The 26452-nt window shown below is 41.7% G+C and overlaps 1 protein-coding gene across 1 annotated transcript; it reads right to left on the bottom strand.

Moving 5' to 3' along the window:
* Positions 1 to 282: 282 nt before the first annotated feature.
* tti1 (TELO2 interacting protein 1) lies at positions 283 to 26452 on the bottom strand. The gene is made up of 8 exons (XM_033041610.1): positions 26391 to 26452; positions 22620 to 24956; positions 14422 to 14586; positions 10069 to 10220; positions 8514 to 8654; positions 7005 to 7209; positions 5170 to 5257; positions 283 to 1781 (listed from the first exon to the last, which is right to left on the bottom strand). Exons 2-8 carry the CDS (start codon positions 24907 to 24909, stop codon positions 1601 to 1603), a joined length of 3222 nt encoding a protein of 1073 aa, XP_032897501.1. The 5' UTR covers positions 24910 to 24956; positions 26391 to 26452; the 3' UTR covers positions 283 to 1600.

Here is a 26452-nt window from a genome sequence, read left to right as displayed (position 1 = left end):
CCAGTAAAGTGCTCAAGAGAATTTCTTTGTCCAGAGAAGTTAGAAAGTGGAGCTTGCTACCACTTGAATTAATCGAAGCATATATTATGAACTACATAAACCTATGAGGAATTTAGAAATACCAAGAGGGGACCAGATGAAATAAGGTGGGAGGATGCTCATGTAGATAAATATATATCCCATAAACATAAATATAGTCTAACTGTGTTGAATGTTTCTTCTTGCGTTATATATTCAATTCCCTACATAATCTCTCACACGTTAAACAAATAAAGGTCACGCTTCAAACATTAAAAATCTTTATTAAAGTCCACAAGCTAACTTATGGAAATGCTTTTCCCCCCCCAAATCATGTACAATGGGGGTGAAGTCCTTTAACTTTGCAATAAAGTAATTTCTCTTTTCACCTCTGCGGCTAACATGTACTCATGCCCACACAATTCTGCTTTACTGCTGCCACCACCTGCTTGGTATTAGAATTAACATAATTGGATAAAAAAAATATTGGAAGATGCTGGAAGCCAGCTTTTTACAGTCAAAACTGGCATTAAAAGCAGAGCAATTATTAAAAACAAGCTGCTTTACAAAAGGTGTAGGAGTAACACATGTCTTACCACCTCGATCACTTCACCTTTTCTCAAGGCACGTGGGGGTTTGAGCAATCAGGAGAAATTTTCATAAACTCTTACTCATGTTATCTGGTGCACAGTTTAATAATTTGTAACTTGCCTCAAACACCAGAAGGGGCTGCTATAACATCCCTGTTTCAGGGTATCCTGAAGATAACCAACAATCTTGAAGTCAAGACATTTTAAGTGTGGAGCTACCAGATTTGCTGCGTTTGCAGTAAATGAGACAAAATTGCTGCATTAATGAATGGCAGTTTGTACTTAAAACTTCAAACTAAAAAAAAATTGTTAATCAGTATAGTACTTCCCCTCAGATTCTAAAATGTATCTATCTTTATGTAAGATGCTTATGTGAAGCAAATATTGATAAGCTTCTACAATAAATTATCTCATTATATTCTGCAGCCCCATGGATGATAATGATAAGTATCCTAAAGTTGGTTCAGTCGTTTAATGACTCAATTCAATCTCAACTTGAAGTTCCTTTAAGATCCTGAATGCAAATGCAAAGATTTAGACAAGGTTAGTGCTGTTACAAATATGTCAACCCATGCATACCTGCATGTTAATCACACACCTTCTGTATCTCGAAAGTGCATAATTTATTTATGGAGAGAGCCAAAAGGCAGCAAGAGAAGGCGTCTGGACCACAGTATTTCAGGTGCAGCTTCTGCAATAATTTCTATCCACTGAAATTGAACAAACAAGATCACTGACAATTACAATATGCAAAATCCTTCTGTGAGCCATTGTTGCCATGCATCACCGATGATCAAATTGTCTTTTTTGTAAATCTTTCATGATGTTGTTGTCAAACAAGCCAGGAAACAAGCCATTGGGACGAAATTATGCATCCTTCCAAAAATAAATGCTTGCCCTCAAAGGAATTAATACACCAACAAAAAAGTTGGTTGTTTGCATGATACTGAGAGCAGCTTTAGTTTCACACAGACATGGTAGCACAGCCCATGTCATAAATTATGCAGAAGTTGAACAACGTTATCCATGAATTCATTCCTTTGTTTACCCATTCCAGAGAGCTGGATGGGCGGAAGGCTAGTATGTGGTGGATTGTAAACATCTGGGCAATAAAGTTCATTCACAATGAGCCAAGTCGCATCAGGATCAACTTCAGCTAGATGGTAAAAAACACTGGTGAAAGAAAAGAAGATGTTATACATACATGAAAGATATTCTCATTTGATATCAAGCGCAATAATTTTATACAAATTAGATTGATGGTTTATTTCTACCAATTTTCTTATATTTGCTCAGGTCAGTGCCAAAGACTTATTTATTTCGGTCCACTCCTCTCTTACACCAGGCACTGAGAACAATTACTGTATCTCAATCTCGTGGAGATCAGCTAATTTGGCAGAGGCTGAAAGCTCCATTGCCCTCCATAATGTTTGGGACAAAGATCCATCATTTATTTATTTGCCTCTGTACCCCACAATTTGAGATTTGTAATAGATTTGAAAATCATTTTTATACATTTTGGTTTCACCATGTAGAAATTCCAGCTGTTTATACATTGTCCCCCCGTTTCAGGGCACCGTAATGTTTGGGACACAGCAATGTCATGTAAATGTAAGTAGTCATGTTTAGTATTTTTTGCATATCCTTTGCTTGCAATGACTGCTTGAAGTCCGTGATTCATGGACATCACCATTTGCTGGGTGTCTTCTCTGATGATGGTTTGCCAGGCCTGCATTGCAGCCATCTTTATGTTATGCTTGTTTTGAGGGCTAGTACCCTTCAGTTTTCTCTTCAGCGTATAAAAGGCATGCTCAATTGGGTTCAGATTGGGTGATTGACGGCCACTCACGAATTGACCATTTTTTAGCTGTGAAAAACTCCTTTGTTGCTTTTGCAGTATGTTTGGAATCGTTGTTTTGCTGTAGATTGAATCGCTGGCCAATGAGCTTTGAGGCATTTGTTTGAACTTGAGCAGATAGGATGTGTCTATCCACTTCAGAATTCATTATGCTACTACCATCAGCAGTTGTATGATCAATGAAGATAAGTGAGCCAGTATCTTCAGCAGCCATATATGCCCAGGCCATAACACCCCCACCACTGTGTTTCATAGATGAGGTGGTATGCTTTGGATCTTGGGCAGTTCCTTCTCTCCACCATACTTTGTTTTTGCCATCACTCTGATATAAGTGAATCTTCATGTCATCTGTCCACGACCTTTTTCCAGAACTGTGGTTGCTCTTTTAAGTACTTCTTGGCAAACTGTAACCTGGCCACCCTATTTTTGCAGCTAACCAGTGGTTTGCATTTTGCAGTGTAGCCTCTGTATTTCTGTTCATTAAGTCTTCTGCAGACAGTGGTCATTGACAAATCCACACCTGAAGAGTGTTTCAGATCTGTCGGACAGGTGTTTGTTTTTTTTTCTTTATTATAGAGAGAATTCTTCTGTCATCAGCTGTGGAGGTCTTCCTTGGCCTGTCAGTCCCTTTGCGATTAGTAAGCTCACCAGTGCTCTCTTTCTTCTTAATGATGTTCCAAACAGTTGATTTTGGTAAGCCTAAGGTTTGGCTGATGCCTCTAACAGTTTTATTCTTGTTTCTCACTCTCATAATGGCTTCTTTGACTCTCATTGGCACAACCCATGTTGATAAACAGCAATAAAAGTTTCCAAAGGTGATGGAAAGACTGGAGGAAAGACTAGGTGCTGAGAGCTCTCTTATACCTGCATTAAGGAGGCAACTAAGCACACCTGAGGAATTACAAACACCCGTGAAGTTATGTGTCCCAAACATTATGGTGCCCTGAAATGGGAGGACTATGTATAAACACACCTGTAATTTCTACATGGTGAAACCAAAATATATAAAAATGGCCTTTATTAAAATCTGACATGGCCTTTATAAAAACGTGCACTTTAACCACATGTGATTTTTTTCTATTACACATCTCAAATTGTGGAGTACAGAGGCAAATAAATAAACGATGGGTCTTTATCCCAAATATTATGGAGGGCACTGTATGTGTGTAGGAAACTGCAGATGCTGCGCATTCTGCAGATGCTGAGCATTCTGCAGTTTCAAGTGCAGTTTCATGCCACTTCAAGCAGGGTGCAAAGCCACCAAATTCAAGTGCAGTTTCATGCCACTTCAAGCAGGGTGCAAGGCCACCAATTTCAAGTGCAGTTTCATACCATTTCAAGCAGGGTGCAAGGTCACCTAAGACAGAGAGTCGTGACCTCTCCCTCCCCCATCTTGCAGAGACTGAGCCACACCCCACACTTCCGGGATTTATAGTCCCTCCCCCTGGAAGGGGCATGGCCTTCATGGCATGATTGACGAGAGAGAATCTCAACAATTTTTAAACATTAATAAGTCTTATTTTTCATCAATGCGAAAAATCCTATTGTCCTGCGCAGCGGAGGGGGACTCTGAGTAAGATGGCCAAAAATCACAGCCGTAAGTGGTAGCGTTTTTTCTAAAATGAATATGCAGTGCAAACAGGAAGTGGTCAAGATTTGAGTTTTAATTATATAGTAAGTAAGTTTTATTTATATAGCACGTTTTAAGTCAACTCGCATTGACACCAAAGTGCTTTACATAAATTAAATAATAAGTTTCCATACAAACCATAGAAAAAGTTTTAAAAAAAAAAAGAATAAAATGGACACATTATAGAGTTCAACACAAACGTCCCCCCACAGCAGAATCAAAAATTTCCACTGTGGGGAAAGGCACCAGAAAGTTAAGTCCTCTTCCTCTGTGAAACACCCGAGGTCGGGGCCCATTTGTGGCCTTGCAGCCAGTCCGATGATTTTCAGGGCCCTCTTGCCGTGAAGATGGAACTTCAGCGTCGGGTGAAACATTCCTCAACGGCTTGGAAAGTCTGGAGCGGCTGCCTCCTCCCCGGAGACCGCGGCACTCGTAGTCCTCAGGCCGCGCCGGTTGGAGCTCCGACCCTGGTGAACTCGATCCCTGGCTCTGCAGCGCACCAAATCCAGCGCCGCCCGCGGCCAGACGCCCGCAGCCCCAGCTCCGCGATGTTGGGATCGACGGCCACAGCGCTCCGGAGCTTACCGCACGGCGACCCGGTAAGGCATCGCCCGCTCCGTGTTGGTATCCCAGCGCTGCACCGCCGCCGCCGAAGCTGTAGTCCCGCCCGGTCCCGACAGGAAACGCCACTCCATTCTCGATGGTAGGCCGCGAGGACGGGGCGAAGAAGCAGCTTGGAGGGATGCTGCCTCTCCGACCAGGTAGGTGACTAAGAAATAAAGTTTCCCCCTTCCCCACCCCCCACATAGAAGACCTCCACTAACATTTTTTAACAGGACTTAAAATAAAATAAAATTTTAAAAAAAGTGTAGAGACGGACTGCAGACAGGCTGCCATACACAGACGGCGCCCACTCCTGCACATCCGCTATCTTGTCCAGGCAGTTAAGATCTTTGCAATAAGATAAATGGATATAAAAAAAATAAAGGCAATAAAAAGAGTATAGGGAAGCACCTCTCTTGTTGAAGGATAAATTCTTCATAAATTATTTAAATTTGTGATTTGTGGATTACCTGCAGGCTGCTTCCTGAAGTTTCCGTGGCTGCCTGCTGCTCAGGTATGGTAAACAGGTGCTAGCTACCACATCGAGGTCACTCTCACCTGCACAAGAAAATATGTATTTTTATCCCCTGTCAAGGTCAAAGCTTTTTTATGACACTTCAATATTTGACCAGATACTGGATATTATCATTTTGAAATTTTTTATATTTGGCACAATATCAACATCAAGGTCAGTTCCGATTTAGGATGACAGTTGATAACCGAAACCGATTATTGAAATTAAATAAGGTAATATGCTACATCGGTCATTCTTCTTTCCGCTGAGTGAAACAGCTAATGATCACCTGAAAGCAATAAAATGTGCAGATGCTGGAAATACTTGGAAGATCAAGCACCTAAATTGGCGTGAAAGAGGTTAACAACGACATTTCAGAATGGCAACACTTCATCGATCCAAAATGTTCACTCCGGAGAGTGTAACAGACATGTTTTTCTATTCATCATTTGCAGCTTTATCTGTAATCAATCCTGTTCCCATTGTGCAGCTAACTCAATGTTTAAATTTAAAAAAGTCACTCCACAGTTCAAGTATTTGTGGCGGATCAGATACCTGTTAGATACATTCACCTCTTAATCCCGGAGATAACATGTGAGTTTTATTTTAAATTGTAACAAAGAATTAGTACCTAATTAGTGGTGCATGCACAGCTACACAATGTTGTGTTCCCACAACTTAAGTGACAAGTAAACAACTTATTTTCTAGAAGGAAATATAATGTTGGTAACATTTTGAGATTTAACGTTAATGAGGAAAAAGACCGTGAACTTCTCTGAACATTGTCACTAATTTTGAAAAGGTATAACGGTCATTGATTAATATGGATTTTAAGAGGTAATCATCACTCTTTGAAACATAGTTATGAATAAGGATACGTTCAGAACTTGGGGAAAAGTACTATACTGCGGGGACACTAATTACCACATTAGGCAGGAGCTTGGAAGAGTAAATTGGGATCAGCTGTTATTTGTGCAAGTTCACATCTGTCATGTGAGAGCCATTTACAGACCAGCTATTCAGAGTCCAGCACATTCCAGTAAGGTGGAGACACAAGGATGGAAAGATAAGCGAAGCATGGATGAGGGAGGTTGGAAATTTGGTCAAAAAGACACAAAGCATATGTAATGTTTAGGAAGATGAAATAAGTACCTTTAAAGAATTTAAAGATACAGGGGAGAATTCAAGTGGGGAATGAAGAGGGCCAAAAGGAGCCATGTAATGTCATTGACGAAGGTAGGAAGGAACTGCAGATGCTGGTTTACACCGAAGATAGACACAAAATGGTGGAGTAATTCAGCGGAACAGGGAGCATCTCTGGATAGATGGAATGGGCGACGTTTCGGATCGAGACCCTTCGAATTAGTTTAACAAGAATTCTAAGGCTTTTTAAAAACAAAAGGGTAACTAGGGCAGCACCAACCAAGGATAAAGGTAATTTATGCTTGGAGTCAGAGGAAGTAGGCAAGGTACTAAATGATTACTTTGAATCGGTATTCACGAAGGACATGGAATATAGTGATATAATTGTGGTGTATATTGACACCCTGCAAAGGGTTGAGGTCCCGACCACAGGGGAAAATGGATGAGGACTGGCCAAATTGTGTGCCTTCCACCACAGTGATGGATGTTTGTGGTGTGATGTTTGTGTAAATTTTTATTGTGTATTGTGTGTTCTTTTTTTTATTGTACCGCTGCTGTGTGCAAGTGATGAATAAAACTTGATTGATTGATTGATTGACAAGCCATGGTTCAAGAGTTCAAAAATTTACATCAGAAGCACATACTTACAAAGTTCCAATTTCTCACATAGTTTTCCAAGGCCCTGAAGCACAGCTAATTGAAGTTTGTAGGACAGAGTGTGGCTATAAATGGGCCCAGCCTTGACACTGGCCTTGGCTTGACTTGCTAAAGATCTGGTCACGTTTGGCAAAATGTCTTTAGAAACTCGGCTCCTCAGGAAATCTCCACCAGTATCAGCCAAGGTGCACAGCACCTAGAAACAAAGGTGGAAACGACTCATCACCCAGGAAACAATCATGACAAATTTGACATCCAGAACAGACTTTAATATTCATTACTTTTCATTCATAGGCATGCAAATGGTTGGTAAAGAAGTCAGCATAAAACACCTGGAGTATTGTGTGCAGTTTTGGTCTCCTAATTTGAGGAAGGTCATTCTTGCTAATGAGGGAGTGCAGCATAGGTTCACAAGGTTAATTCCCGGGATGGCGGGACTGTCATATGGTGAAAGAATGGAACGACTGGGTTTGTATTCACTGGAATTTAGAAGGATGAGAGGGTATCTTATTGAAACATATAAGATTATTAAGGGATTGGACACGCTAGAGGCAGGAAACATGTTCCCGATGTTGGGGGTGTCCAGAACGAGGGGCCACAGTTTAAGAATAAGGGGTTGGCCATTTAGAACTGAAATGAGGAAAATCTTTTTCACACAGAGTTGTGAATTTGTGGAATTCTCTGCCTCAGAAGGCAGATTCACTAGATGCATTCAAAAGAGAGTTACATAGAGATCTTAGGGCTAGCGGAATCGAAGTGTATGGGGAGAAAGCAGGAACGGGGTACTGATTAGACAATAGACAATAGGTGCTGGAGTAGGCCATTCGGCCCTTCGAGCCAGCATCGTCATTCACTGTGATCATGGCTGATCATCCACAATCAGTACCCCGTTCCTGCCTTCTCCCCAAATCCCTTGACTCCGCTATCTTTAAGAGCTCTATCTAACTCTCTCTTGAAAGCATCCAGAGAATCGTCCTCCACTGCCTTCTGAGGCAGAGAATTCCACAAATTCACAACTCTCTGGGTGAAAAAGTTTTTCCTCATCTCCGTTCTAAATGCCCTACCCCTTATTCTTAAATTGTGGCCCTTGGTTCAGCACTCCCCCAACATCGGGAACACGTTTCCTGCCTTTAGCGTGTCCAATCCCTTAATAATCTTATACGTTTCAATAAGATTCCCTCTCATCCTCCTAAATTCCAGTGTATACAAGCCCAAGTGGCTCCATTCTCACAATATTTGACAGTTGCGCCATCCCGGGAATTAACCTTGTGAACCTATGCTGCACTCCCTCAATAGCAAGGACGTCCTTCCTCAAATTTGGAGACCAAAACTCCAAATGGTTGATCAGCCATGATCACATTGAATCAGCTGGCACAAAGGGCCGAATGGCCTACCCCTGCACCTATTGTCTATGTATCTATATATCTTACTTTGGTTTACATGAAATCATGCGAGGCACATAAATTCACCAAAGGCAATTGGTAGGAAATATCATTTTACCTTGAATGCCCTGAGGACAACGAGGGATTCATCATTGATCAATCTTTGTACCAGTGGATTCCATGCACGGTGTATCATTGGAAGCAGTTCATTCAGATTATTCTGAAGAACAATCACACACAGTTCCAAAACATCCAAGACCTGTTTTGTGTAAAAAGATTGTTTCAGATCACTAAGTGATGAGGCGGTTGGTTGAAAGAATTAGTCAAAACAGAGATACGCTATATATATTCATTGCATTTATCTTGCAATCAGAAGCAAGCACTTGCTATAAAGACATTTTTACTGTGCTCAGACAGGCTGATTGAAATACACTTGTTATATCTACGTTATGGATCCATAAGATCTGCTGGTTCAAATCTTCTGAATTTAAGTATTTTAAATACAGAAGTCCCAAGCTTATTGCCTGAGCAATTCCCACATTCTATGTTCAACTCCACATATAATTCAGTGGTGCAAGAATAATTTGCTGCATTTTTTTCAAGTTTTTCCTCATTTCAGTTCTAAATGGCCAACCCCTTATTCTTAAACTTCTGACTCATCCCCATCAGTGATACGCCCCACAACAGTGGTGTCGTCAGCGAACTTGATGATGGAGTTCGCACTGTGGTTGGCTACGCAGTCATGAGTATAGATATACACATTTCCACCAATACGAACAGACTATGGTCTGTGGATGAGGAAGTCGAGAATCCAGTTGCAGAGGGATGCGCAGAGACCCAGTTCTGCGAGTTTGGTAACCAGTTTGGAGGGGAGAGCATATACATTTTAATCAAGTCATGATGTTTATCTTTTACATGTACAAATTAAAAGTAAACCATCAAGACTATTAATTTCTGGACCACAATTCCAAGAAATGTGGTCAAGATATTAGAGGAAAAGCACCGCAATTTTGTATATTACACAACTACATTTTAATGGGGGATTCTAGTGGAGCTAATGCAGTGACATAGAGAATTTTGGAAAGGAGCAGTGGCCCCAATGCATGCTATAAGCCATAATTATCATTGAAGCATGCATGGCCCATAACTTTGCAGGCTCTACATGGAGAAAACGGTTTACGACGTGCTTCAATATATCTTAAGATACCATCCTCGTCTTTTGGTTTGCTGATTTTATGTCTGCCAACACCTCCTCCCAAACATTTATCCCAACCTCCCTTCCTGCCAGCAACCGATGTCCTCCAACCTGCTTGTTGGTCCACCAAAATTCAACTACTGAAAGCACCTCATAGTCACTGATCTATTTCTAGACTTGCAACTGACCAAAGCCATTCCTTAAGAAATGGAAACTATTTTAATTTTGAATAAAAGTAACTTAAAGATCAAATCATACTAACGACATGAGCGGGAAAACATACTAAATAATTTCATCTACATGGGGATTTTTCCACTCCCAAGTTATCTACATTCTCTTTTGTACAGAATCGCAGATGATGCTTGTTTTTACTCATAGAACCATCTTTTATGAGACGAAAAATAAAACCCTCAAAAGATACTCAGAAAACGTTTGAAAATTTTACATTCTATCTTCCAGGTACAGAAAAATACAAGACCTTCAGTCGCAGTTTAATGTTTTTGTCTGATAAGAGATGAATGCATCTTTCCATCACATCCTTGGCAATGCGAATATGTGCTGGTAGCTCTTTCTTCACATCAGGGGGGTCATAGCTAGCGTTGGAATCAGCTTGATTGGGAGTTTCACATTCTAAAACAGAGCAGACATACCAAAACATTTTGTTATATCAAAACATCAGCAAACCATTTTATAACAGTGACCATCAAATAAACCAGGCCCTGGTTTGAATATCGGACCTAATAATCCAGACAGTGGTAAATTTAAGATAATTGGTGTTGTCTTTCACATTAAGTTATAAATAAAAAGCAAAAAAGATCAAAACAGAAAATGCCATTCAGCAGTTCCAAAAACGAATCATTGACCTGAAATGTTATTTCTCTTCACAGATGATGCCTGACCTGCTCAGTGTTTGCAGCATTTGTTTTGATCTCAGGTTTTCTTAATTTGCAGGTTTTCTCTTCAAAAACATAAGATGACATTAATGGGCATCTCTTGGTCTTTGGCTATATGCACGTGTAGATCAACATTTAATGGGTTTATTCGCACAATATTTCAAAAGGATTTTCTAACCAAAGGACACAACCGTGCACATGAAGAGCATACATATAGGTTTCTGCTTAACTTTGTACTTTGCTAAAATTTAAAAAGTTTCGGATCTGAAGGGCTTCAAAGAGGTTTCCTTGGAAATCAATTTCTTTTGAGGCTCCAATTGCATCTTTCTTCTTCAAATTGCTCTGCAGTCTGCAGCTTCCCAAAATAACAATTTAAAATATTACATAGTTTAGGTGTAGAGCACAGCAAACCTCTGGACAGTAATGTTGGAGAAATTTTGGCATTTAACAGCACGGACGCTGACACTGCACTAAGAAATGAAAACACTTTTTAACAACCACTCATTCTCCTGAAATGAATTATTTTCCGTATTAAAATTGGGGTCTGAAGCAAGAAACTCAGGCCAGTTAGCTTAACTTCAGTTGTAGGGAAATTGTTAAAAGCTATTATAGAAAAATTAATAACCGCACATTTTGAAAAGTTCAAGGTTACCCGACCACGCCAGTGTGGTTGTGTGAAAGGGAAATCATGTTTGATCAATTGGAGATCTCTGAAGTAATACGAGTGAAGTGGATAATGGGAAACTGATGAGCATGGTAAGATTTTCTGAAAGCATTTGGTAAGTGCCACAAAATAGCCCCGAATATAATAATTATTGGTGAATTATTTAATTCACCAATAATTATTAATGGGTTGATGGGTTTGTGGTTAAGTTTGCGGACAATTCAAAATACGTGGAGAGGCAGCTAGTGTTGAGGAAGCTGGGAGGCTGTAAAAGGACTTGGACAGGTTGGGAGAGTGGGCAAAGAAGTGGCAAATGATTACAGTGTAGCAAAGTGTATGGCCACGCACTTTGGTAGAAGGAATAAAGGCGTAGACTATTTTCTAAATGGAGAGAGGATTCAGAAATCGGAGGTGCAAAGAGACCTGGGAATGCTAGTGCAGGATTCCCAAAAAGGTTAATTTGCAAGTTAAGTTGGCGGTAAAAAGGCAAATGCAATGCTAGCATTCATTTCAAGGGGACTATAATTTAAAAGCAAGGCACTGGTACGGCCATATTTGGAATATTTTGAGCAGGTTTGGGCTCCATATCTGATGAAGGACATGCTGACTTTGGTTTACGAGAATGATTGAGTTAACATACGAGAGGCACTTGAAGGCTCTGGGCCTGCACTCACTGAAGTTTAGAAGGTTGAGGGGGGATCTCATTGAAACCTACTGCATAATGAAAGGTCTAGATTGTGTGAACACGGAAAGGATATTCCCAGTAATGAGTTTAGAATTTGAGAGCAGTCTCAGAATATATATGATGTTCAAAATTTCTTAAGCCTGAGGGTGGTGAATCTGTGGACCTCTTTGCCATAGACAGGTGTGGAGGCCAAGACATTGAGTACTTTTAAGCTTGAGGTTGATGGATTTTTGATTAGAAAGAGCGTCAAAGGTTACAGAGAGAAGACAGGAGAATAGGGTTGAAGGGGAAAATAGATCAGCCATGATTGAATGGCAGGGTAGATGCGGTGGGTTGAATGGGTATATTTTGCTCCTATGTCTAGAAGATGTAATGAATAGTATGTCAGTGCTTCAGGCAACATATCTGGAGAGAAGGAATAGGTCACGTTTCGTGTCTGAAGAAGGGACTCGACCCAAAATGTCACCTATTCCTTTTCTCCAGATATGGTGCCTGGCCCGCTGAGTTACTCAAGTTTTTTGTGCCTAACTTCAAGTTCATGCAGACAGGATCTGGCCAGGAAATGAGAAATCTGTGGGTAACAAACCAGCGGATAGTGGCAACAATGAGTTGAGTTGAGACAATAGCAGACGAGTAACATGTTATGGAGGTGGAATGTGGTGGTCTTGGTGACAGACAATGTAGAAGTTAGAACTTCGGTTCCCAGTGATTTTGGTCTTAATGCCCATGGAAAAAGGTTGTTGGAGGCCATTAAACAAATTTCATAGCAGATTTCAATAGCAGTAATTTTAAAGATTCAGTTGCATGAAATCTCAACAAATAAAATGGCTTTCTATTTTATTAGTTGCTGCGTGTAGAGACGTGTTCAGCATCACTGTTTGAGAGCTATTTGGCACTGGTTTATTATTATCACGTGTACCAAGATACAGTGAAATGTTTTGTGTTATCCATGCAAATACCATTTGTGAGAACAACGGGCAGTACAAAAGAAAAAAAACAGTATAGAAATATCATATTACAGGTACTGAGAAGGTGCAGATAGCAAAAAGTGCAAGGGCCCTGATAAGATAGATTGGATTGGAAGATCGAGAGTTTATCCTTAGCATATGAAAGGCCTGTTCAAGTCTAATAGTAGGACAGAAACTGTTCTTGCATCTGGTGATACATGCCCTCAAGCTTTTATATCTTCTGATGGGAAGAGGAGAGAATGACCAGGGAGAAGAGAGACTGACCGGGGGTGTGAGTGGTTGTTGATTTTGTTGACTGTTTTCCCAAGGCAGCTAAATGTAGATGGAGTTGATGGAGTTGATGGTGAAGGGGTGAAGGACAAAGAAGCTCGGTTGCGTGACAGACAGGGTTACATTCACAATTTTCTGCAACTTCTTGTGGCTAATGTAGATGTCATACCAAGCTGTGACACATCTAGATATGATGCCTTTTATGGTTTTGGTGTTATTGCAGACACGCCAAATTTCTTTCTGAGAAAGTTGAGATTTTGGTGTGCTTTGTTGATCGTAGGGTCAATGTCGTTGTACCAGGACAAACTGTCATGATATTTATGTTTATTTATGTGTGTACTTCATCCTTTTTCATGAAGTCGATCACCAGTTCCTTTGGTTTTCTAACACCGAGGGAGAAATCATCTTGACATAATGCTACTGAGCTCTCAATCTCCTTTCTGTACTTTGTTTCTTCATTGCTTGAGATACAGCTCACTACCGTGGCGTCACCTGTAAACTTTAAATGCATTGAAAGCAAAATTTGGATGCATCGTCAGGAATGTAAAGGGAACTCAGCCTTGCAGGGCACCAGTTTAACAATTATCATGGAAGATATTTAATAAGTCGAGGAAATATTAAATCATACAGAATTTAATATTTGGTATAACAAAGCCTGTGCATTAACAAGCACTATATCATTCTGTTAGCACGATGTTCACTAAGTTTTGTATTCCCTCTCAGTAATCCAGAGTTAATGGAAAAATACTCTTCTGAAATTAGACTGAATGTGAAGGATGGTTGATATGTGAAAAAGACAAAAAGTAAGCTGATTAAGACACTGTGTGGGTCTGATATCGGGAATTCTCTCTACATCACATTGAACAAATCGTATGACATTCAAGAATGACTGCATAAAAATAACTTAAACAAATATGAAAGGTGGAAATAAAATGAGAAAGGAAAAGGCAGATTATTAGGAGGCACAATGAAGCAAAATATGATTGTAGAAATGCCACTGAACAGTTGAGAAGGGATTAAATAATTCACTAAAGTTGGGGGCTATTCAGTCATTGCATCCTACAGCTAATAGGTTAAATCATGGGAAAAGCTTGCACGTTTGAAAAAAGCTGACTGTTCATACAATCTGATTGAATTTTAAAGTAATTCCCAAAAAGATAATAGTCAAGCTAAAGCTCGCACAATATAATTTTTAGAGTATTAGCCTGCTACATAAACATGAATGGAGCACAGTCTTCTAAATGACAGGTGACTACTTTCACAGTGTGCCTTGAGGATTATTTTTTCTATTTTAGCCAGGATAAAATGACACACTTTCACTTTATGGGAAAGGTTTTGTCCAGAAAATTACCTGCTTGGTCCAGATCGATCCCTTCAATATCCCCCTCTGCTAGACGTTTTAGGTTCTGATATTGCTGGAAAAAGCACTGGATTTCTTCTGCTGTGGTATCAGATCTGCTGGCTTTATGAGATTTCCCCATTTTCTGAACAGGATCCATAGGTGGAAACCAGCAAGCTGTATTGTGGTGAACGGTTAATAGGTTATTTTATTTAATATTTCAGTAATATCTGACAAACTGAATTTATGATTTCTCAATTTTCAAAAGTCTTTAAGTGCCAAATAGTTAAACAGTGAAAAATATTTATCTTTAGATTCACATCTCTATAAAATTCAGCAGAGACTATCTGTAATGGCACAAGAGTTTAATAACTAGAGCAGGTAATATTATTAAAATGAGGGTATTCTATTTTCTATAAACACTCTTGATCAACAACATTAAAAATACTAGAAATGCAAAGACAATATGTTTAGGCATCGCCAACATCAAAAATTATGAAGGGACTAAATCACATGTGCTGCATCTGAGGAACAGGAGCATTAACAGATGTTACGTCAAATCTGTCAGATTAATGCGTAGGAAGGAACTGCAGATGCAGGTTTAAACTGAAGATAGACACAACAAACTGGAATAACTCAGCAGGTCAGAATGCATCTCTGGAGAAAAGGAATTGCTGACATTTTGGGTTGAAACCCTTCTTCAGATTAATGTAACAGGTAAATAAAGGAATAGCATAGTCTGATGGAATCAGCATGACACGTGTACAATTGTGGGAAAAGAGACTATTGGGCAGCAATGTGGCACGTGATGAGGAAACTTAATTAAACAGCTATAAACAAGATGCACTATCAAATATGGTAGGTTGTGACATTCATTGAGGAATCTCAAATAAAATGTGAACACAAATAATATTGTATTGTCTGGCCATTATGTTATAGCCGATGAGGAAAGAGGCTTTTGACAAACGAAAAGATGTCATCCAAAGATTAAATGACAATTGGTTTAGCCAATTGCAACAAAGGTGCCAGGATATCATTACTTTATCTATGTCAGAGGTTCAATAATCACTCTGAACGATAATCTTTCTGCTTGTTTTGTTAATGCAGCCTCAAGACCACAAAACCACACTTTAATAAAGGTGAAGTAAAAGCTTTACTTTTACAATTGGGGAAGAAAGCTTAGTAGGATAATGAAAAGTATATTCACATGCTAGGGGATAGGGATAGTGGTGACCACATGGATGAATGTATCGAGCTGCAAGTGATGGGAGCTTAAGGTGGTATAGGAATTCACGTTAAGAAACTTCCAGAAATACATCCAAAAAGGGCCGGCAATCCTAACTACATCCTCGTCCTTTGAAGCTTGTAACAAGCATGTACCTTTCAGAGACGGATCAAGAAAAATTATCAGTCACAATACAAGAACATCTCTTCTTCAAATAGTGCCTGTATATGCAAGCATAGACACTTTTAGTTTAATTGGGGGGAGGGCGGCTGGAAATATATTCACACAAATCAAAGGAAAGAATGCTCAGCTGTTGAAAAATGGAGTTAACCCAGAAAACCAGAGTTCCGCAGGGGTCATGCTGGGGCCGTTACTCTTCACGGTATATATTAATGATTTGGATGAGGGAATTGAAGGCTTTGTGGCCAGGTTTGCAGATGAAATGAAAATAGGTGGAAGGGCAGATAGTGCAGAGAAAGCAGGGACTCTGCAGAAGGACTTGGATAGGTTGGGAGAAGGGGCAGAGAAGTGGCAGATGGAATATAGTGAAGCAAAGTGTGGAGTCATGCATTTTGGTAGTAGGAATAAAGACATAGATTATTTTCTAAATGGGGAGAGAATCCAGAAATCGTAGGTGCAAAAGGACTTGGGACTGCTGGTGCAGCAATCGTAAAAAGTCAATCTGCAAGTCGAATCGGTAGTAAAGAAGGCAAACGCAATGCCAGCATGTATTTCATGAGGGCTAGAATACAAAAATGGGGATGTACTGCTGACGCTCTATAAGGCATTGGTCAGACCGCATTTGGAGTATTGTGAGAAATTTTGGGCACCATATCTGAGGAAGGATGTGCTGGTCCTAGAAAGGGTCCAGAGGAGGTTTACAAGAATGATCAGAGGAATGAGTGGGGTAACTTATGATGAGCATTTTGCCTGAGTTCGCTGGAGTTTAGAACAATGAGGGGAATAACCTCATTGAAACGTACCGAATAGTGAAAGGCTCGGATAGAGTGGATGTGGAGAGCATGTTTCCACTAGTGGGAGGCTAAGACTAGAGGACATAGCCTCAGAATTCCTATAGGAGATGAGAAGGAATTTCTTTAGTTAGAGGGTGCTGAATCTGCGGAATTCTTTGCCACATATGGCTATGGAGGACAAGTCAATGGATATTTTTTAAAGCAGAGATAAATTATTGTACGTGTGTCAGGGGTTATGGTGAAAAGACAAGAAAATGGGGGTTAGGAGGGAGAGCTAGAGCAGCCATGACTGAATGGCAGAATAGATTTGATAGGCCGAACGGCCTAATTCTGCTCTTATTATTTATGACCTTATGAAAACAACAAATACAAGCACACCTCTGGTGCCCCCATTGAGATGAGAAATTTCTGCCCATGAGAAATTTCTCTCTTAATTTTTTTGACATTATTGTTGCTTTCCTAAGCACATTATTCTCAACATTAAACTCCCTCAAAACCAAAGTCACAACTGAGCAACAGTCAACATTCATCTAAAGAGATTTTCAGCCACAGTGATCTGAAAAACAAGCTTTTATTTTACTCATTTAAAAAAAAAAAAAAAAGACGTCCTTATTTAAAGCCATGATATCCTACGACTTAAAATAAAACCACACATCTGGCTGGACTACTTTTCTGGTGGAGGTCAGGGTCACAGACATTCTGAAGCTTAGGACCCGTGGGATCATTCAAGGCAGCAGCTGTCTCTGCCATTTTCAGTTTGCCCCTCTATTAGGAAAATTATGCTGACTCTGTATTCAAGTAGACTATATCCATTGCAACATACACAGAAGCAGGTATTCATATCCTTGACTCTTTCCCCTCCACACTTAATTTTCTGACTGGAACACTTAGCTGCAAACAGAGTGTCTTTTGCACTAATGAAGAAAGAATCCACTTCCAATTCTTCAACAAGCAGACCAATAGACAATAGGTGCAGGAGTACGCCAGTCAGCCCTTTGAGCCAGCACCACCATTCACTGTGATCATGGCTGATCATCCACAATCAGTACCCCATTTCTGCCTTCTCCTCATATCCCTTGACTCCGCTATCTTTAAAAGCCTCTATCTAACGCTCTCTTGAAAGCATCCAGAAAATTAGCCTCCAATGCCTTCTGAGGCAGAAAATACCACAGATTCACAACTCTCTGGGTGAAAATGTTTTTCCTCGTCTCCGTTCTAAATGACCTACCACTTATTCTTAAACTGTGGCCCCTGGTTCTGGACTCCCCCAACATCAGGAACATATTTCCTGCCTCTAGCGTGTCCAATCCCTTAATAATCTTATATAAGTTTCACTAAAACCCCCATCATCCTTCTAAATTCCAGTGTATACAAGCCCAGTTGCTCAATTCTATCAACATATGACAGTCCCTCCATCCCGGGAATTAACCTCGTGAACCTATGCCGCACTCCCTCAATAGCAAGAATGTCCTTCCTCAAATTTGGAGACCAAAACTGCATACAATACTCCAGGTGTGGTCTGACTAGGGCCCTGTACAACTGCAGAAGGACTTCTTTGCTCCTATACTCAACTCCTCTTGTTATGAAGGCCAACATGCAATTAGCTTTCTTCACTGCCTGCTGTACCTGCATGCTTACTTTCAGTGACTGATGAACAAGGACCCCCAGATCACATTGCACTTCCCCTTTTCCTAACTTAACACCATTCAGATAATAATCTGCCTTCCTGTTCTTGCCACCAAAGTGGATAACCTCACATTTATCCACATTAAACAACATATGCCATGCGTCTGCCCACTCACCCAACCTGTCCAAGTCACCCTGCATACTCCTCACAGTTCACACTGCCACCCAGCTTTGTGTCATCTGCAAATTTGCTAATGTTACTTTTAATCCCTTCATCTAAATCGTGAATGTATATTGTAAATAGCTGCGGTACCCCACTAATCACTGTCTGACATTCTGGAAGGGACCCGTTAATCCTTATTCTTTGTTTCCTGTCTGCCAACCAATTTTCTATCCATGTCAGTACCCTACCCCCAATACCATTTTGCCCACTAATCCCCTATGTGGGACCTTATCAAAGGCTATCTGAAAGTTCAGGTACACTACATCCACTGGCTCTCCCTTGCCAATTTTCCTAGTTACATCCTCACAAAATTCCAGAAGATTAGTCAAGCATGATTTCCCCTTCATAAATCCATGCTGATTCGACCGATCCTGTTACTGCTATCAAAATGTGCTGCTATTTCATCTTTTATAATTGACTCCAGCATTTTCCCCACCACCGATGTCAGGCTAACTGGTCTATAATTCCGTTTTCTCTCTCCCACCTTTCTAAAAAAGTGGAATAACATTAGATACCCTCCAATCCACAGGAACTGATCCTGAATCTATAGAACATTGGAAAATGATCACCAATGCGTCCACAATTTCTAGAGCCACTTCCTTAAGTACCCTGGGATGCAGATCATCAGGCCCTGGGGATTTATCAGCCTTCAGTCCCATCAATCTACCCAACACCATTTCCTGCCTAATATGAATTTCCTGCATCACCCTAGGTCCTCTGGCCACCAGTACATCTGGGAGATTGTTTGTGTCCTCCTTAGTGAAGACAGATCCAAAGTACCTGTTCAACTCGTCTGCAATTTCCTTGTTCCCCATAATAAATGCACCTCTTTCTGTCTTCAAGGGTCCAACTTTGGTCTTAACTACTTGTTTCCTCTTCACATACCTAAATAAGCTTTTACTATCCTCCTTTATATTCTTGACTAGCTTACCTTTGTATCGTTTCTCCCCATATTGCCTTTTTAGTTATCTTCTGTTGCTCTTTAAGTTTCCCAATCTTCTGGCTTCCTACTCATCCTTACTTTTTTATACTTCTCTTTTATTTTTATACTCCCCTTGAATTCCCTTATCAACCAGATCCCCCTCAACACCCAAGAGCACACTTCATTCTCCCATCTTTGCAATATCCACACATTTCCTTTAGTTGAAGGTGTTGCTTGTACAGTGGTATGCACGTTTAAGAGCTTATCATAAAGATCACTTGCTGTGCTATCTGCTGAGGACAGCAAGAACTAATACAGTAGGTAATTCTGCACTCCAATCAATGCCAGTTACATCTTGACATTATGTAGAGAAACATGCCAACATTCCATATCCTCAAAGCTATAGTTCTTGCTCTTTGTCATTTTTATTATAAACAGGTGGGGTGATCTGCCACTGAGGAATTTTTTGCCCCTTCTCCAATATTTTTGCACTTGTTCAGTGACATGCTAGTCTGCTCAAGTCTCCGGAATGGATCTTAGTTTAGTTTATTATTGTCACAAGTTCCGACGTATAGTGAAAAGCTTTTTGTTGTATGCTATCCAAGCAAAGAAAAGACTATATACGAGCCATCCACAGTGCACAGATAAAGGATACAACATTTAGTGCAAGATAAAGTCTGATAAAATCCAATTAAAGATAGTTCAAAGGTGTCCAATAAGATAGTTGGGAGATCAGGAATGCACTCTAGCTGACAAGAGGACTATTCAATCGTCTGATTACAATTGGGAAGAAACTGTCCCTGAAATTGGAGGCAAGCGTTTTCTAACTTCTTTGTTTTTCCAAAAGGTTCCTTTCAGTAGTACTCCTTGCAGGAGGATTAAGGCATCGTACATGATAAAACAGACCACTCAAGCAGGGACATGCACATTGCCTTTTCACCAGCTGCACCACCAATTCTACAAGGGCACAGTTAATCATGGACTGCAATGTCAGTGCATGATACGCAATATCAGGTGGCTAGCAACAGCGATCCGAGGGCCATTAAGTGTCAGGAATGACCAGCCTAATATTTAGGACAAAGCTGAAATTGGTAGCAATGCAAAGAAGAAACAAATTATATGAACATCAAGCATCATATTGGAAGGACCCAAGAGTAAATATATCAATGTGGAGGATCTGTGGCAATGGGCAAGGTATAGGTTTTAATTGTTACTGAAGTAGGCCTCAACTTTATACTTTATGGCTTTGATGCGAGTGACTCATCTTGGAAGTACAGATGTGAAAATTAATTTAGCACAAGTTACATCAAAGCACATGTTTAAGTTACTTAATATCACTTTATGTGTAGAAACATGTTATTTCAAACAAAGAAAAAGGACCTGCAACAATTTCACAATGAATTTGCACAAAGCACCCAACTGCAATCATCAAAGGATTTTCCATTAAACTCCTTCACACTGTGTAGTTAAACATTTGCATGACAAAAAATGTCATGGTCATTGCATTTATTTTAAACCATTAAATTTAAAAGAACCAAAGTGGTAACCATCCACTTTATCTATTTCTACTATTAGTTCAATGTAGAGTACTATCTCTCTCTAGTGGCGAATCCACATATTGTCATTTGCATGCAATATTATAGATTAATAGACCAAGTGGGACCCGTTGGGTCCCTGTCACATGGGAGGCCTGGTCCCCCAACGCAACCCGTTCCCCAACTCAATATTCCACCACTCACCCACAGCCGACAACTGCGCAGGGGCTGCTCATTTCTCCTTATGCACCCTCCCTAGTTTTTAAACTTTAAAAAAAGGAGGGGGGGAGGGAGAGGAGGAGGGGGGAGTGGAGTAGGGGGGGAAGAGGAAGAAGGGGGGAGAGGAAGAAGGGGGGAGAGGAAGAGGGGGGAGAGGAAGTGGGGGGGAGAGGAAGAAGGGGGGGGAGAGGAAGAAGGGGGGGGTGAGGAAGAGGGGGGGAGAGGATGGGGGTGGGAGAGAGGAGGGGGGGGAGAGGGGGGTGGGGGAGAGGAGGGGGGTGGGGGAGAGGAGGAGAGGGGCGGGCTGCGGGCCCACGGTGAGTGGGCTGCTGGGCTCACGGCGAGCAGCGACCAAATAACTAAGAGTCGGGGGGGGGGGGGGGGGGGGTGACGTAACCCGCAGTGTGTGGAAAACAGTGCGCACAGGCCGCGCGAGCAGACCCACTGTGACGTCATCAACTAATTTATTTTCTAAGTTATTTGTAATTTTTGAATATTTTCATAAATAACTCGAGAAATAATGCATGAAATTTTCAGATAAGGCGATTTTTGACCACGGCATAAATCTCTATCGGAATATGTAAAAATTAGCGAGTCGTGTTTTCGAGGAGATGTGAAAGAGAGAGGAGGGGGGTGAGAGAGAGGTGGGGGGTGAGAGAGGAAGGGGGTGAGAGAGGAGGGGGTTGAGAGGAGGGGGGTTGAGAGGAGGGGGTGAGAGAGATGTGTTTGGTTGGGATAATGGTATGAAAAGAGCTACTGTTGATCCCATGGACGGAAATCCTGGGGGGTACATGGGGGACATGTCCCCCCTATGCTTTGAGAGGTGGGGGACAATACCCCCCATGTTTTGTCATCCTGCAGCTGCTCCTCCTCCAACTTCATCTATTGCATCCGCTGCTCTAGGTGTCAGCTGCTCTACATCGGTGAGACCAAGCGTAGGCTTGACGATCGCTTCGCCCGACCGCTCGGTTTGCAATAATCAACCTGATCTTCCGGTGGCCCAGCACTTCAACTCCCCCCTCCCATTCCGAATCCGCCCTTTCTGTCCTGGGCCTCCTCCATGGCCAGAGTGAGGCCTACCCTAAATTGGAGGAGCAGCACCTCATATTTCGTTTAGGCAGTTTACACCCCAGCGGTATGAACATTGACTTCTCCAATTTCAGGTAGTCCCTGCTTTCTCCTCCCCTTCCCAGCTCTCCCTCAGCCCACTGTCTCCGCCTCTTCCTTTCTTCTTCCCGCTCCCCCCCCCCCAACTCTCTCATCAGTCTGAAGAAGGGTCGCGGCCCGAAACTTCGCCTATTTCCTTCGCTCCATAGACGCTGCCTCACCCGCTCAGTTTCTCCAGCATTTTTGTCTACCTTCAAGTAAATGTATAATCTTTTTGCTTAGAGCAGTATTTAATATACACCATCTTAGTTATTTGGCAAGGCATGCACAAATTTACCACATTCTAGTATGTATATTTTACTCAATGCACACCACATACCTAAGGCCATTAATAGGGAGTGGAGGACAGTGAAAATTAGCTGAGCTTTTTCATTGTGATAAAGATCAAGTGACAAGAGCACATCCTGAACCACATCATCAACCAAAGGTAGAAAGCTGGCATCAGAATAGCTAAACATGACGCTGATAACACCGGGTGTATGAGGGTGCTGAACTAGTCTTCTCAAATTCAGTGAAATGGTGTTCACTAAATAGTCCAAATTCTGATTTATCAGTTCACGAATTGACTCATAGTCACAGGCTTGGCATATGTCTACCAATGTACCTCTGGCCATTTGACTAATAAGTAAAGTTTCAGCTCCAACCTTTTCTAACACTGGGTAAAGAGTAGTCATTAAAAGCAGACAGAATCCCTTATTTAACACTCGAGCAAAATAACCAATCCCTTCAAGTTGGATGCAGATTTGCCAGATATTACTGTTCATAGTATGAACTGTTAAAGTTGAGAATTGGGAATAACTGTGGAATCCTTCAGTAAAATCTTGATATCTTGGTTGGTTTTTATCAAGGCCAGCTTCATATTCGGACTCCAGACTTGTTACCAAATGCCAGTTGTTCATACTTGTATATTCCTCAACAATAGATGTGATGACTGCCTTAAAATCATCTGTACTAACTGGAGTTTCTCGTTCATGCAGAATACACACATCTAATCCAGCACTTCCCAGCAATAGTTCATTAATCACCAATGCAGCTTGTTTTCTGTACATTGCAGACTCTTGGTATAATTCCATAAAGTGATCCACCAGCAGATAGAGATTACCATAATAACCCAAAACCCTGCAAATCTGCTGAAGCAATGTAAATACACGTTCTTCGTTAAAATATTTGAAGTATTTTTTCTGTGTAGCCGGCTTGTCCAATGTTGAGCAGGGTGTTGGCTGCTGGAGACCTGCAGCTTCAGAAGTCAATTGCCTTTCTTCCACAATCCGCACATCCGTCACATCCAATTCTAGGATTTGTACCAGTGCTTTTGAAAGACGCCCAAGATGAACCGTTGAGTTAAGAACAACATTGACTTTACTGCCTAATAATTTTATGTAGCCAAGTAACAAGTTTAATGATGTCAATTTACTCTGGTCATCTTGAGTTCTCATGAGTCTTGGAAGGGCTGTTGCAAGTGCATGCAAATTATCTGATAGCACATCTGCAAAATCTTTGTTTTCCCACACCACGCACTGCTCAGAGACATGTCTCAAAACCTGAGTACATCTTGTTTGCACCTCTGGTCTCTCATCACCTACGAGTCTCACAAGAACCTCCAACAGATGGCTGATGGATTCCTTGAGTGATTTGTTACAGTGTGACAACAAATGATGAACCAATTCAACCAATTCTAACCGTACTTTCCAGTGTTGGTTGCCAGCAGCACAACTGCATAATTTCTGCAAAAGCACCTCTAGTTTGCTTGCAGTGCTATTTACCCATTCTGGTTTTCTGCAGATTACAAGTTCAGCATGTTTACTCGCTTTTGCAAAATTCATTTTCTTGTCATGAAGGATGTTGTTGGACAGTTGTTCATTGGCCATGACTAAACACACCACCTTATACCAAACTCTGATGGCATAGGTTGTTACTAAATGACCCTGTTTAACATCTCCAGAGATAATGCGCGTCATTCCTAAAGTGATCCCAGGCAAAAACGAGGCAAGTTGATTTCCAACCTGAATCAGTTCACTGTTGTCAAAAGAACAGTGCATTTCAGAACAATCACATTGCAAAATCAGGGTCAACAAACATTTCAGAGCAAGAATCTGAAGCTGTCTTGATTTTTCATGTTCAGCGATGGTTAAGAGCACTGAGATAACAAATCCTTGGACAGGTAGCATGTCTGGCTCATACAAACTTAGCACAATGTCACCATAAGCTGAGTGCAGTAGGGCATCAAGTCCTTTGACAGCAGCCATTTTAAGCTCTTCCGAGATTATGGTCAGCTTTCCATGGTTGCCTGGGGAGGACAGGCAAAGGGTCAGGTCAGAGAACAGCTCACAGAGGAGCTGCTGTCTCCGCACACATGTTCTAGAAATAATAAAATGAATACACTCCATGACAATTTGAAGAAATCTGTCTTGCTTTGGACCAGGTGTCTTCAGTGCAAATGTAAGTGGAAACAATACATACTCCTGCAGATCCTGTAATGCCGCATCTCCAACATTCTGCAGCTGTGACTGAAGGCACTGTACATTAGTAATGGTCTGTTCCTTCGTTATCTTAACACATATTGGACGCAAGGCACTAAAAGCCTCCTTTGGCGTGTCAAAGATGGCCATAATGTAACCCTTCTTGCCTCCAAAGCTTCATCAGCTGTTCTACCACCCTGTAAAATAAAATGTAATGTTCAATGTGTTGAGCATTTCATATTACAGAATTAGAAATTAATAACAAGGACAAATTTATTATTAAGCAGTTGTATTAGCTAGGTGACATTATTTAGAGTAGCATAACAAGGGTAAAACCAAACAAATACAAAACCACTGTTATACCAATTTGGAATTAAATCTTGAATTCAGATAAACAGTTTGTTGCCAAATGCTTCAGTTTCAATGTGTTCATGATTTGTATTTCTCGTTTCTATCTCTAACTGTATCCAACCCCTTCATCCCCAAGGTTCTCCTCCCTTCCACTCACGCACTCCACCTCCAACCCACTTTCCTTCCCCACACTGTCCCTCCAATCCCACTTCCCTACCACTCTCCCCTTTTACACTCCAACCTCCCCCTCCAACATACATCACCTCACCCACCTTCCCTCCCTCCCTCTTCCCTCCCTCTCTCTTCCCTCCCTCCCTCCCTCAACCCTGCTCCCCTCCCTCACCCTGCCCCAGCACACACCTCATCCTCCCCCCTCATACGCATCCCCTTCTTCCCTCTCTTCCCCACCCTCCTTTACCCTCTCACCATACCCATGCACACACCTCATCCTCTCTATTCCTCCCTCCCAGACCCATCCTCTCCCCGACCTAGCCTCTCCCTTTCTCCCCCACACCCATCCTCTCTCTCACTCACTCACACACACTCTCTCTCACTCAATCACACACTCTCCCTCTCTCACTCCCACACACACGCACGCGCGCATCGCGCACACGCACGCAAGCAACACGCACGACACACAACACCCACGCGCGCGCACACACACGCACGCACACGCGCACGCACGCACGCACAGCCACGCGCGCGCACACACACACTCACACACACCCACTCTCTCTCACACTCACTCTCTCTCACACACTCACTCTCTCTCACACTCACTCACACACATACTCACTCTCTTACACACTCACTCTCTCACACACACTCACTCTCTCACACACACTCACTCTCTCTCACACACTCACTCTCTCTCACACACTCACTCTCTCTCTCACACACTCACTCTCTCTCTCACACACTCACTCTCTCACACACACTCTCTCTCTCTCACACTCACACACTCACTCTCTCTCACACACTCACACTCTCTCTCACACACTCACTCTCTCTCACACACTCACTCTCTCACACACACTCTCTCTCACACACACACACACTCTCTCTCACACACTCACTCTCTCTCACACACTCACTCTCTCTCACACACTCACACTCTCTCTCACACACTCACTCTCTCTCTCACACACTCTCTCTCTCACACACTCACTCTCTCACACACTCACTCTCTCACACACACACTCTCTCTCACACTCACACACACTCTCTCTCACACACACTCTCTCTCACACACACACTCTCTCTCACACTCACACACTCACCTCGGTCCATCCCCGGCCACCCCATCGTTCACTCTCCGACTCCACTGCGCACGCGCCGATCG

The sequence above is a fragment of the Amblyraja radiata genome, chromosome 23, assembly GCF_010909765.2.
Source record: "Amblyraja radiata isolate CabotCenter1 chromosome 23, sAmbRad1.1.pri, whole genome shotgun sequence".
In the NCBI taxonomy this organism is placed as follows: Eukaryota; Metazoa; Chordata; class Chondrichthyes; order Rajiformes; family Rajidae; genus Amblyraja; species Amblyraja radiata.
Note: the sequence above shows the minus strand (reverse complement) of the source record. Positions and strands in the feature narration are given on the sequence as shown.

Bases quoted from the DNA above. Each gene is read 5' to 3' on its own strand.
- tti1 (XM_033041610.1), bottom strand. From the start codon at position 24,909: ATGGCCATCTTTGACACGCCAAAGGAGGCTTTTAGTGCCTTGCGTCCA. The intron at 10,221-14,421 runs GTAATTTTCTGG...GCTCTGTTTTAG, and splicing joins GATCGATCTGGACCAAGCAG to AATGTGAAACTCCCAATCAA. The intron at 5,258-7,004 runs GTAAGTATGTGC...TTTCTTGTGCAG, and splicing joins ATGTGAGAAATTGGAACTTT to GTGAGAGTGACCTCGATGTG.